The sequence below is a fragment of the Lepidochelys olivacea genome, assembly GCF_965140295.1.
Source record: "Lepidochelys olivacea isolate rLepOli2 genome assembly, chromosome: 11".
NCBI classification, from domain to species: Eukaryota; Metazoa; Chordata; order Testudines; family Cheloniidae; genus Lepidochelys; species Lepidochelys olivacea.
The window spans coordinates 57,648,858-57,662,950 of record NC_140421.1 but is presented as its reverse complement, the minus strand read 5'-3'; the positions used below and the strand labels follow the sequence as shown (position 1 = coordinate 57,662,950).

The window sequence follows — 14,093 nt, the reverse complement described above, 5'->3', positions numbered from 1 at the left end:
AGACACCCCCATACCAGCAGCAGTACAGACCTGGCTCTATACCTGGCAGGGGGGCTACAGTGCAAAGAGAATTCACCAAGAGAGGGTTGCAGTCACTTTGTGCCATGGGCAAATTCCCCTGAGAGTTCAACACTAGCTCTGCATAAACTCATCACTGGGACTGGAGCAGGCTACAAGTGCAGCCAGTAAACCAGATTATATGGATTCAGTGGCCTCAGACACCAGCATACTGCTTGCAGCCTTTGCTATTGGTCAGTAATTGAAATAGCAGCTAGGGAGAGGCTGTGGAGTTCCCCCAAATACTGCTATGGTATAGGGGCTGAATGTTTCATTAGACAAAATACCTCTCTGCAAAACAAAAAACTAAAAAACACCTGTTATTGCACAGGGATGTGAATTCCATCTGAAAAACTCAGCCAGTCTAGAGTTCTCTCTAAACCACATGAGATTGGCTGTCCACATATCAATGACCACACAAAGGAAAAGTCTCCATGTTATTGCATTAATCTGCAATCTCTTTAAAAGTCATAAGCCATCTATGGGCTAAATTAATATTAAAAACAGTTGCATTATATAAGCAGATGCAGACTTTCCTACAGAGTACAGAATTGGAACACCTTATTCTGTATTCACAAAGAAAAGTTGTCAGGAATACTTTGCACTGGATTCTCAGAGTAATGCTCAAGCTGCCTGCCTATGTTTGACTGCTCTGAGCTCAGCAAGAGGTTCCATACTCTGCTCTCTCAATAAAGAGTGTTTCCTGATTGAACAAGATACCTGGAGGATTAAGAATCAAGCCTTCATGATTTAAAAACTCTGGTTGACATTTTTTAAAAAAAAATTGTAATATAATCCCCTACAGTTCTTCAAAGGAGACATCCCTTCTTTTTGCAGACACTTTATAACTGGGTTTCTATATACCTGTTGTGTGTTGTAACTTACACTAGAGTTAGTCACTGCTGAATTTGGTCCAAGCACTTTAATCAGAGGTTCACTGCTCACATTTGGGATGAATGTGGCCCTTTGGTGTAACAGCAGGTCTTCCTTCAGAGAGTTCATTAACTTCAATAGGAGTATGAAGTATACATCAGCTCAGAATTGACACTATGGGTAAATTATGGGGTGAGAAAGGAAAACGGCAGTACTCTGAAGACTATATATACAAAAACTGATAAGAGTGCTGGCTATACCCTTACCCATATGAACTCAGAATGGTCAGTGTACACACAAAATTCTGCCCAGAGGAAACAGAGGGGAACTCCCTATGTCAGAAATTCTTCATTTATTAATCAGTCTTCTGTTCACTGGGCCAATTTTGTCATTTGAGCTACTAGAAATAGCATAATTTCAAGCACACTTATGTTTGTGTGACCAGATTCCCAGTGGGTAATCTAATGCATTATCCCATGATGGCTCATCACCACAAACACACATCAAAAACATCTAATGTTACAGAATTCATGCTTTCTCTCACCAAAACAGGCAGAAAAGAATTTCTGAAAAGCAGTTATATTTGGTGGCATATAGCATGTATATCAGTACAACGAAAGGCATGCCAGAACAGGCAATGAATAACTTCTCAGCCATTTTTTCTTCACTCGGAGGCCTGCAAATGCCACAAAATGCTGCAGCCCACCCTCTCATTTTGTGTAAGCAATTTCCATTCTGTTGTGTTTTCTCGCAATCTGGAAGTGTTAAATAAAATGAAGACATCTGTAACTTACAATCAAAAACAAGTTACCAATATATTGGTATGGCTTAATGAATTTGCCATAATGTAACTGCCATACATACTTTAAAAAAATGCATATAAGGATACTGGTAATCGATGAATTTATAGATCCAAATGGATACAAGAAAAACCACAGATCTGTGCACCTTGATGGAAATTGGGTCTACAAACTAATAAATCCCTGAGTTACCGGAAAGTTGTGTAAATGTAAACAGCAATCGAATCAATAAGGAGCTGTCTGATGACTGTTTGAGGCACTCACTTCAAATGGCTATGTATCTGATACATAGATGCCAAACCTCCCAGGAGTCTTTGGTCCTGATTCTCCTTTGCCCTGCACCTTGGTAAACATTTACACCTGTGCAGACAAAAATTAGGATGGAAGCATTTTAAATGATTACAGAAGGTGCAGGGCTATGACCAACCAGGCATCTAGAGACTCTGGTCCTTAGGCCATTGGAGATGATAGTGAAGAGGCAGTGCACAGGCTGTGGCTAGCTGACAGCCAGGAGCTGAGTCCAAAGGAGGAGCTCCTAACTACAGGTCCAATTTGACACCAGATCAACAGAATGGATAGATGGGGTGAAGGAAACAGACCTCCTGAAATATATTTTTTAAAAGATCCTGTTTTCAGAGAGAGGGAATGTGACCATTCAGGTGATAGTTCAAGGACGCTCTCCTTTTCTTCTGTAGCAACTCAACAGGGGTCATTACAGCCTTGGGATGCAGTAATCCTGTGGGTTCCGGGTAGAGGAAAACATTGCTGGATGTGAACAGCTGTTTCAGGAGCATGGAATTCACCAGCTTTTCCCTTGTGTGGCTCCATACCACCTGCATGTGGAGCCACTCCAGACCACACAATCACCAGGCTGAATCTGCTGAGAATCAAATGGCCCTCTAGGGAGCAGGCTTAGGTGGGATTAGATGCCTTTACAGGGGAATAAGTGATATGTAACCATGAGTCAGGATTTGGCTGCAAGGACGATCTATTTCTTGGACCTCTGTAATCTGATCAACTGCTAAACTCTTTTAGAATTAAATAATTAACGACTCTTAAAAATTTACACGAGCATGTAAACTGGCTTCAGTAGAGCTACTCCTGACTGGTGTAACTCAGAGGAGACTCAAGCCCACAGAGTACATATTTATAACCAGAACTATTTAAAGTCTCAATACAGGTCCCTAGCATCAGGTAGCTTCCAAAATTTTAATCGACATTATCCAACACATAAGGGCCAAATTCCCCCCAGTCTAATGTCAGTGATTTAAATAGCATTACAGCAAGGATAAATTTAGCCTATTTACCTACAGTCATTTGAATAAGAACCTGTTAGGAGCTTTGAGAATCATAGCAATGACTCTTTTAACTTCATAAATTTACAAGCTAATCATGAACTAAAATCAAGTGGAATACCTGTGATAATCTCAGTACTTATGATTTAGGGGGAAAATTATGAGTTTACTTCTATTAGCAGTAATTTTCAATTTCTGAAATGGAAAACGGTCTAAGAAACTAAATGATCTCTGCCCTAGAATGTACTGTTCCTGAAAAACAGTGGTCCACATCATTACATATGCAGAACTCAATGTTATTAATACCACCAAGCTCTTACACAGCATTTTTCCCAGTCTGTAGATCTCAAACTCCTTTACAAAGGAGATAAGTATTATTATACCCATTTAACAGCTGGAGAAACAAGCAGAGAGAGAGAAGAGACTTGTATAAGGTCACCCAGCAGGCCAGCAGCATAACCATGAACTGAACCCAGGTCTCCTGAGTCCCAGTCCAATGTCTTATCTGCCTGGGTTTATGGCCTCCCTAACAAAATATTTGCTAGACTGAAAGATTTTGCAATCTAAGTCTTGTTTTTAACACCCATTCTTATAGTAGCAATGAATGGAGAGTAGAATACCTTTTTAAATGTTTCCTACTTTAAAGTAGTTAGTGTTTTGCAGAAGTTATCTTAGCCTTTTGACCCAGCTGGAGGTAGTGCCTAAAACTGTATTTTTATTCCATGTCCAAACTGATCACATGGGAATGAATAGTGTGGTGCCAAAAAAAAAGAGTATGCTATTAAACATGGCTTTGAAACATTTATATCAATCATCTCTCTCTATTTCTTTGCAGAAGATATTAAGGTGTTGCCACGAGTGGGTGGGTGAAATTCTGTGGCCTGGGTTGTGCAGGAGGTCAGACTACTTGACCATAATGGTCCCTTCTGACCTTAGTATCTATGAATTAAGCCTACCAGGTGCATACAAGACAATAAAAACATTATGCTAATCTGGTGTGCAAACTTGATTAGCAAGTTGTTTCACCACAAAGGATGCATTACTGGCTCTAACAGAGAACAAAAAAATTTCCATTAACTCAAATGAAATATTTCTGTTGCAGATGGACTTAATCTCACTGGAGCTGCAAAATGCACAAAACGTTGCTGTAGGAAATACTCTGCTGCGCTGCTCCAATGTAAACAATTACAGCCTTATTAACTGCTGCTTAACGTACTTAGTAAGCAAAATAAAGCATGCCTCTGCTGATGCCCTATCCCTCAGTGCCAATGTACCAATGGGACATTATTATATAATGTACTATGCACCTATTGCAATGGCCTTTGGGTACCTTACATACATGAAAAAATGAATCAAACATTATTTACCACATTGATATTATTGGCAGAAATAATAGCTATCTCTTACCAAGAAAAGCCATCAAATGGCAAAGCCTACACAGTCTTCACCCAAGATGAAACAAATGCTTGGTTAAAAAGATGAAGACCTGCAAATTCAGGTTTTGGCAGAACACCAGATGGACTGAGTTCCTTTGCTTAGGTCCCTACATAGAGGGCATCCTTTTGCCAGTTCTCAAGAGGTCAGATTTACGGATGGTCAATGGGACAGCTTCAGCTGATCTCAGCTATCATAGTGTTGCATAGATAAGCACTTCAACAAACTATTCTGAATTTGAAATGTCAAAAATTTGTGGAGAATGAAAATTAAAACAATTATATATATATTTGGGCCCATCAAAACATTTTATCTGGATAACATCCAATTGTTTTGATATGGTAAAAATGCTTCATTTTGACTTTATCATTTTGATTATACTTTTATATTATATTAAAACTGTAAATATTAAAAGTAATATTTTAGTACAAGTCAAAATTAAATGAATCAAAACAAGGTTAACATGTTTCGTTTTGTCTTTATCAAAATGTCTCAACCTCCCATTGAAAATTTCATCAAAACCAATACATTACATGGACTTATTTTGATCTTAATGAAACTGCATTTTCTGACAGAAAACTGTTCCATCTAAAAAATTTTTGACCAGCTCTATATCAGTGTGAGCTTTGCCTCAGTGAGGGCTGCAGGATTTGGTCCTTAGAGTATGTGTTCTGATACGACCCTAGATTAGCCAAATACTGGACATAAGTGATGAGATCCATCCAATACCTCTCTAAGCACATATACCATGCTTGCTACCATAGAATTTGAGACCCAAATCTTCAAAACTATTTCAGTCCATAACTTCCATTGAAATCAATAGGAGTTAGACACCTAAACATCTTTGAGGATCTAGATATGAGTGTCTAAAAAACAAAACAAAAACCCGCCACACAACCACTATACAATTTGGCATGAGAATTCTCTCGAACCAAAATACTGCTCACTGAAAACAATGTTATTACCACAAATATAGAAAAAATGCAGAATTTATCTACATAGCCTTAGTTTTAGGAAAATATCAAAGTTACCATAATCTGGAATTACCAGGCAAGTCCCTGACTGAATCATATATAACAAACAGCACCTCCAGAGAAAGCCTACTGACTTTCAGGAGCATTACTTTCTGCACATACATCAGCAAGTCACCTGCCAAAAGCAAACCTTGAGCCAAGATGGGTCCTATAAAAAGACAAGAAGTCAAACACAAAACTAGTGTAAGTAGGTGCTAAACCACTGACTTCAATAATGTTGCACTGCAGTGCTTACACAAATTCTGAATTTGGCATAGCTCCCCAGCAACTCCAGCTCATCAATTCAGGTTGTTGGGACATATGGATTAACAGTGTAACGTCACAGATACTGTGAACATAGTATACAGATATTCGCAGACCGACCTTAGCAACCCAAAGAGAATATGTGAAGTCCTTTTCCTTTTATTATAATGTTTAAAGAATTATTGTTGTTATTATTAAGCATCTAAAATAAAACAAATATATTAAATAGAGCACAAATTGCATGAGAGTCGGTCATGCTCTAATTCTCTGGAGTCTAATAGAAAGAAACTCTATAAACATCCTTACTTTTCAAAGAGAGCATTTTACTGACCATGCCGGAAGACTGTTTCTGTCTTTTCAGAATTTTTTTTCCATTGTTAACTTTCTCACATTGGTCTGAACAATAAGCAAGGAGTGGTACGATCACTATATGGCTATCAAAATTTACTTCTAACAAACTTTTTCAAATTTAGACTTTTAGCAAAAGGCATCTAAATTTAAAACTTATTGTACAAGCAGCAAAATAAGTTACTAAATAATTCCAGTGACACAAACAATCATGAGAAATGTAACTTTCCTTTTTAGTAAAAGTTTTTCCCTCAGATATCGTTGTGTTGCAAAGAAAGATGTGACAAATATCTCAGTTGCCTCACCGCACTATCTTCAGAGCACAAACTAAAATAAATTAAAACCTTAAATTCTTTTATCAGAGGTTTATAAGAGCTAAAAATGTCCGTTGGATAAATATTGCTTCCTGAAGTAAAATAGCCATAACAATATTAGCCAGCCACTTAAATAATTTTCCTGGATTTGAAAATTGCCTGCAAACTACTGAAGGCAGAATAGGAAAAAGACCAGTCCAGCATATCATCTGTGCAAGGAGTGTCAGACTGAGCCTTGAAGAAACATCTGTAAGTAGGAAACAGACCAAGGCAATGTTTGAAAGTATCACATTGAAGTTAGGAGTGGTCTTTCACTACCACAATGACTAAGGAACTCTGATAATATTGTCCCTTCCTTTCCTCTCCCCCAGCTTTATATGCAAAGTCCATTTTTATCAATATAACAAGGACCTATGTCTTAGATTAGGACATCATTGGACAAAGATGTCCTTCTGTTATGGGGAAGGGGAAGAAATACAGTTCCAAAAGTATTCAGTTAATGTAGGAAGAGCAGGGATATATGTTTGAGATGCCTCTGAGGAATGTCTTTGCAAAAAGTTGCATAGTATTTCAGAAAAGATATAGTTGGGGATTACATAAGTGGACAACCTTCCTATCAATTTATTAAACTATTTATACTTCCAATTCCAGAAAGAAAATAATAATAACAGCTGACTTCACTGAGAGTTTTATGCTGAGAAGCCTTACAGGCAAGAGCACTAAATACTAAGAAGCGACCTCTCCCTTTTTAACTCCATTTTCTATCCTCCTTACTGAGGAAGGGTAGGAAAACTGCAATTATACTTTCAATCTGCAAACAATTAATTTTGATTTAGCCATGGATAATTCACCAGAAGGGATAAAAATTACTGAAAGCATCTGAGAGTAATTTAACCAATGCGACCCTGGGCAAGTCCCTACGTCTCTGTGCCTCATTTCCCCTTCAGTAAAACAGGGATAGTAATACTTCCTTTATACCATGCTGTGTTTTTGGTCTGTTTATACTGTAAGCTCTTCAGGACAGGGACTGTCTCTTATTATAGGTTTGTACAACACCTAGCATAGTGGGAAATTAATCTCAATGGGTGCCCCTAGGTGTTACCGCTTTTACAAATAATAAATAACCATCACTTTTAACCAGGTGTGAAAGTAATAAACAATATTTCTCTCCTGCTCTCCAAATAATGCCTCATTTGTCACCTTTGCACACATACTAAAATCACAAAATTACTGATGTTTAGACAAATAATCTTTTGTTTTACTTCTTTTGTTTAAAGCATCTCAAGAGGTTCGAGTTATAATGGAATTTGAAATATCATGCATACGAAAAAAATCAATGGGAGTTGTCTGCTTTGCAGGCTCTGGTCTTTAACGTATGACATAGTATTTCACACTTGTCTTTTGCCAAAGGTTATATAGAAGTAGTATAGAAACATAGGTCCTTACTACTCCTTTTACACTTGGGGGGGGTGAAATGGGGGGAGGACGGCTGGAATTCCTCCCTGTTGCATTTCAGCTTTTTCTTTCCTTGTTGAAATTCAGGAAAGCAAACTCCCTGGCTATGGACCTGGTCACAGCATGATTATAATTCTTATTAAAGTTAATTGTGAAGTAGAGTGGCTGAATAAAAATAAGCCTCTTAAATTAATGTCACTGAACCTGTCTACAAAGTTTGGACTCGCATAAAATTCTCCCAAATAAGCTTTGATAATGATTTATGAGATCTATGGGTGAAATTCCTGATATAAACAATTATTATTTTCTCTTTTCTTTTTCAAGGCCAAATCAGAACTGATTTAAATGAAAGGATTCCTGAAAAGGAGGTAGATGTACAAAGTCAATATTTCTATTTCCTATTTATGCCCTTTTAAAAGTCCCCCCATCATCTACAGAGTTGTAAATAAGAGGTTAGCAAGTTAAAATTTGAATGAAAAGAAAAACTATTTTCCTCTCTCTCTAAATGAGAGAGAACATGTCCAAGGACAAATATTCAGACCTTAAACACATTGGACATTATCCAAAAGGGTTAATATTTTACTTACAGTATAAGTCCATTTTAATTTGCTACAGAGAATTTTTTTTTTAATTTAAGACTGTACTCAGTTCTTTAAAGCAAATATCCTTTGGAGGTCAAACTAGGGTTGCCAATTTTGGATGGATGTATTCCTGGAGATATCACATGACATAATCTTTAATTAAAGATTAATCTTTAATTGCCAGAAACTCCAAGCCAATCCTGGAGGGCTGGCAACCCTAGGTCAAAACACTCCACTGATGCAAGCAACTCCACTAGCTTGCATGGAGATGCACCCTCTTATGCTACCTCTGAATTTGACACAGAGATCCAAAAGGTGGCTACTAAAACTAATTTTAAAAGAATGTACTTTGACTAAAGTAAAGATGGATGACTTGAACACTCCTCGTTCAGTTGGACTACTCATATGCTTAAAATTAAGCATGCGTTTAAATGCTTTGGTGGATTGGGGCCAAGCCCTGAAGAATCAAGCTCAAAGAAAGTACTGGGATTCTTTTACAATTTATTTTCCACCCATGTGCTAAGGCCTTGACCTCACACTATTGAAGTCAATGGGAACTTTCCCATTGAATTCAACAGGAGCAGGATAAGGTCATTAAAAAAATGCCTCCAACTCATTTCCCATAGGCTACAAAACAGGCATCAGAGAATCAAGATTTTCGGGCGCAATCACCCTGAGCTGGTTTTAAACCAGTGACCAGGTACTGGATCCTATTACCAATCCCTTCACCCATCCAGTCCAGTGGCCTCTACAGAACTACACAGACACTTCACTGTGGTCTTTGAATGACTGTTGTGAACGTTTCTATCACTTTCTCAACTCCAGCTCTCTTTTCAGCTGATAAAAAAGAATTTAAAGAAAGCAATGGAACAACATTCTGATTCTGTTCATTCAAGCTTATTTAGATTTAAAGATTTATGAACACAATAATAAAAGTAAGATTGTAAAACTCATTTTGCTATTTAATGTGCAATGTTTAAACAATTAATTTTCCTGCATATGAAAATTCTTCATCTGAAAACCCTGTGACAGTAAATTAATTATTTTTAAAATGTTGATTCTATATAACAATACATATTCGATAGCTGGAGAGCTTTTCCTAAAACATTAAAAAGTCTTGGAAAATACAGGCAAAATTACCCATTTAATTCTTACTCCAAAATAAATGAAAGCCACTCCCAGAATCACGCAATGGGACAATACCAAAGAAAAACTGGGTTTCAAACTGCTTTTCTATAAACACTAAATAAGGGAATCCTGTGGGAAAACAAACTTAATTCTTTGTAACTAGTCCCAATATCACAATAAGTCAAAACAGAGGATTATTGTAATATCAGTTTTTTGCAATTTTGCATGTCCTCAACCTGAAATGAAAGCTACATGAAAGTAATCAGAATGTATCTATGATTGTGACACCTTATGGAGCAGGGAGATTCAGATGGAAATTTTAAAGTTGCAAAGTCAGTGATGTTCTCTTTACTTGAGGTCAAGATCATGTATCTTGTGAAGCCTTTACACAAGCTTCAAGAGAAAAAGGAAAGTGTTGGAGTACATACTCCAAGAACCATGACCCTAGTCCATCAAAGCATTTAAGCACGTGTGTAATTTTAAGCACCTGAATAGTCCCATTGAATTCAATTGATTGCTTTTAGCGAATGCTTATAGAAAGTTACACACATGCTTACGTGCTTTGCTGGATTCGGACAAATTTGATGCAGATTAGTAGTTTACACCGGAATATTTCAAAGGAGCCTGAGGGAATTAGGCATTTAACTCCCTTACACTTCCTCTGGAAATCACAACCTTAATATCCAACTCTGAATGCTTCATTTATGAAAAAGAATGAACATATGAAGTACCTAGAGCTAAGCATGAATGTTTGTTACTGCTTTGCCTTGGGCTAGATTTTTGTCCAGTTTTTGTTCAAGTACACAAGAATGAAGGGTGCCAGGATCCTCCCCCTGCACAGGGGTCAACCATAGCTGAAGTCTTTTTTTTCCTCACCCAAGTGCAAAGTCTACTTCTGACTCCTGTCTTCTCGAGTCCTAACCAGGCCAAAAGAACCAAGGAGATATATGGATATCATTGACACATATCTATTAAACAGCCTTTAGTGTGCATCTTCAACTCTCTCATCTGAATTCTGCGCACAAATTCGTCTCTCTAGGATTCATTGTGCAACTTAAATAATTATGAGGGACCACTTAGTTCAGTATATAAAAATAGTAATTCTGTTTCCTTGAGGTCTTTCTTAAAAGCTAAACTGAATATATAAATGGAACCTGGGAGACTTCTCTACCAGATTACAACAAATAGATAGTCAAGGATGTTAGGATCAAAATTGAACCTGTTAATTTAACTGTAACAATGAGGATGCGAAGCAAACAGTATTGCCTAGCAATCTGGAATGCATTCAGCTTTTAAACATACCGGTAATTTAATTTATTTGTGTCACTGCGTATTTTTCTAAGCAAGAGTGAAAGAACTGTCAAGGTTGAACCTATTTATTCTGCCTTCAAGTTCTTCACAAATGTTACATAAAAATAATGATGAGTTGCAAAACAAAAAACGTTATTGCTATTTCAAAACTTGCCCTATTTTGAAGTTAGCAAACATTACCAAGAACCATACCCAAAAAATGCAGTCTCAAATAAGAAGTTTGAGTTTAAGCCTACTTGCAAACATGTTACATTCAACTGAATAAATTTCCATTGAAATCAATGTCAAAATTTCCATTGTCTTCTGTAGGTGCAGGCCTGGGCCCTTCATCACATGAAATTAGAAATCATGTGTATTTTTCAAACAAGATATTTACATTGTTGTTTGGTGGTAACAGTTGTTGGTCACATAAAGTGACCAGAATTCCCCGAATTCCATTACTTTCTCTCCGGCATTAATAACAGGCCCAGTCCTGCCACCCACATACTTTTGGCTTCAATGGGACTGCTCATGTGAATAAGGACAGCATCAAGTCCGTAAATTGGAAATAGTATCTTGAAGATGTCCACTTTCATGTGAGCATTAACAAAATTAGTATAAAACAATTTAATCATTTTAAGTGTATGCCTATAGCCCACTCTATAAAATCTTCCTTTTATCTGATAAAGCGATTGCATCTGTGTTGTTTCTAACCAACTGTTTTTCTGATACTTTTGCAACAACAGAGGTCTTTTCCTCTTTTTATCCAAGTTCACATCCTGAAAACAATTTTCTTTGTGAAATCCGCAAACCACAAAACAATAAGCTACTGCAAGATATTTGTTGTCCAGATATACCACCCGGTATTCTTCAACACAGCAGATGCCTCTGTAGTACGCACCGTTAGCATTTATTTAGAAGGTTTGGAAAATAAACAAGTACGTGTGTGTATTTACACACGATATTACACAATCAGTTCCATTTCACACAAGTGCTGAAGATGCCAGTTTGGAGCACACACAAAAAATGTGTGTGTATATAACTGGCCACTGTATGTACCTTAGAAACAGACTATGAATATACAGTGTATTATCTGTGCGCAAAGCTGTTATATGTGAATGGTTTGTGCTGTACCTGCCTTCCCTCATTCCTAGATCTGCTAAAGGGAGGGGAGGAGAAGCTGTTGCTGCTGGTAATGTAGAGTGAGGGGGGATGGCTACTATATCTCCTTCCCAGCCAGCTCAGCAGCCACCCTGACCCATCCCACATTTTTCTCCCTCACTCCCCAGATTCTTGCCTGTTCAGCCACTCAGCTCAACAGCAACAGATCAGCAGCTGACAGCGACAGAGGGGAGCATTAATTGAGATTTGCTGTACAAGCTAAGAGCTTAAATCGGTCCCTGGTCATCTCTCTGTTGCTTCCCCTCCTGCAGGATACAATTTTGGGTAGATGGGAAGTGGGAAAACAAAGTCAGTGTTGTCCTCTGCAGGCTAAAAGCTGGAGGGATAGGTCCCCTCTCTAGTACTCCTCCCTTCATAATTCTGTTTATGTTCATTTTAATAAGGTGCAATGTTGCTTCTCCTATTTGTTTCTGCATCTATACATTTTTCATTCTTACCCGCAATCCATCCATTCCTGGATTGCTCCTAATTCTTCAGCATAATTTACCCTAACAGTTAAAAATACCTTCCAGAAATGAGAAGTTGAAAGTCTGCATATGGGCTATGGCCTCTCAAGCTTTTTCATAGCACAGACCACATTGGTAATACGAGAGTGCCTTAGGGGCCATCTCTTCCCATTTTGTATTGTGTGGGCCACCTCTCATCCCATCCCAGGCACAACCATCTCTACCCATTCACACAGCTGTGGCATCTACAATAGCGACAACACGAAAGAGGCATATTAGAAAAGTTTTTAAGCTTCTTTTAATGCTAGGTAGCAGGGGGAGGGAAGAATGAGAAGAGCCAATATTATGTGACCAGCCAGCGCTCCACAGGCGACCACCAAGTGATCTGCAAACCATCCGCAGTACCCACACCATAGGTTGAGAACCACTGGGAAAGGGAGCGATGGAAAGCTGAGAACGGGGCAAACGTATCCCGCAAAACTATTAGCTGGGGGCGGGGGGCTGGCTGGCTGAAGTGAGAGACTTTCTGTGCTCCCCGTCAACAACTGCTCCCAACAAGGCACCCCCCTTTCCAAGAAGGGAGATTGGCTTGTGAAGAGAAACCGCCCCGGTGCCTCTCGGTGACTGTGCACGCCCCGCTCGGATTCAGGGCAGCTTCCTCACCCAGGGGGCACGTGCCAAGGGGTCCACGCGTGCCCCTCCCCAAAGGCGCAGGGGGCTGCCCGCCTTACCTTGATAATACTGCTCCTGCGAGGGGTCGCCTTGGCAGCTTCCAAGAGGCTGTTTTCGGGATCCGCCGCTGCCCCCGCCGAGGTCCCCAGGCTGCCGGGAAAGCGCTCGGCGGCTCCCGCCATAGCCAGTCCGCTGCGGCGCTCCCGTCTCCTGCCTGGAGCCACCGCAGGGATTTCCAGGGATACCGGCTCTGGCCACAGCTCGCCTTCCCCCTCGCCCTTGTGAGGCGCCGCGGGCAGGGCACGACCCGCCGCCGCCGCCGCCGGCGGCTCCCTGCCGCCCGCGCGTTCTGCCATCGCCCTCCCGCGCCGGCTCAGCGCCCCCCGGGGCAGGCGCCGACACGGCGGGGGACACGGGGCTGCGGGGCGAGGATCTCCAGCCTCTCCTCCGAGGGCACCGCGGCGGCGGCAACAACTTTCTCAGGAGGAGTCATTGCTCGCCCGGCTCCCTCTGCAGCGGGAGGTGGCCATGCCGCCCCGCCAAGGCGGCCGCCCCGGCGGCGCGGGGGAGGGTCTCCCTCGGAGCGGAGGGGAAAGGGCGGGCGCACGCCCCGCTTGTGCCAGGCAGAACACAGGGGACTGGGCGCGTGGGCAAGGCAGAAGCGCAGCGCCCGGGGCTCGCCGCAGCCCGCCCGCGAGCAAGGAGCGCCGCGCCGCTACTCCTCTGTTGTGACAGAGCCAGGCGTGTTTTGACAGGCCAGGCTGACAGACAGGGAGCCGGGCCACTCAGCACAGGAGCCGCTTTGCCGATGGGGCCGGGGGCGCCCAATAGTAAGCGCCGGGGGGTGTGGCCATGGGGCAGAGTGGAATGTGGGCTCAGCTGGGAGTCCCAGCGAAGGGGTACATTCAACTGTCGATGACACACACACACACACACGCGAC

General features: G+C 40.6%; 1 protein-coding gene across 1 annotated transcript in view; it reads right to left on the bottom strand.

Moving 5' to 3' along the window:
• PLCL1 (phospholipase C like 1 (inactive)) overlaps positions 1-13,881 on the bottom strand; it is a 314,879-nt gene extending 300,998 nt beyond the window's left edge. The window contains exon 1 of the mRNA XM_084643314.1: positions 13,212-13,881. Coding sequence (XP_084499440.1) covers positions 13,212-13,508 — 297 coding nt within the window. The 5' untranslated portion in view covers positions 13,509-13,881. The remainder of the gene's footprint in view (positions 1-13,211) is intronic.
• Between the last annotated feature and the right edge of the window lie 212 nt (positions 13,882-14,093).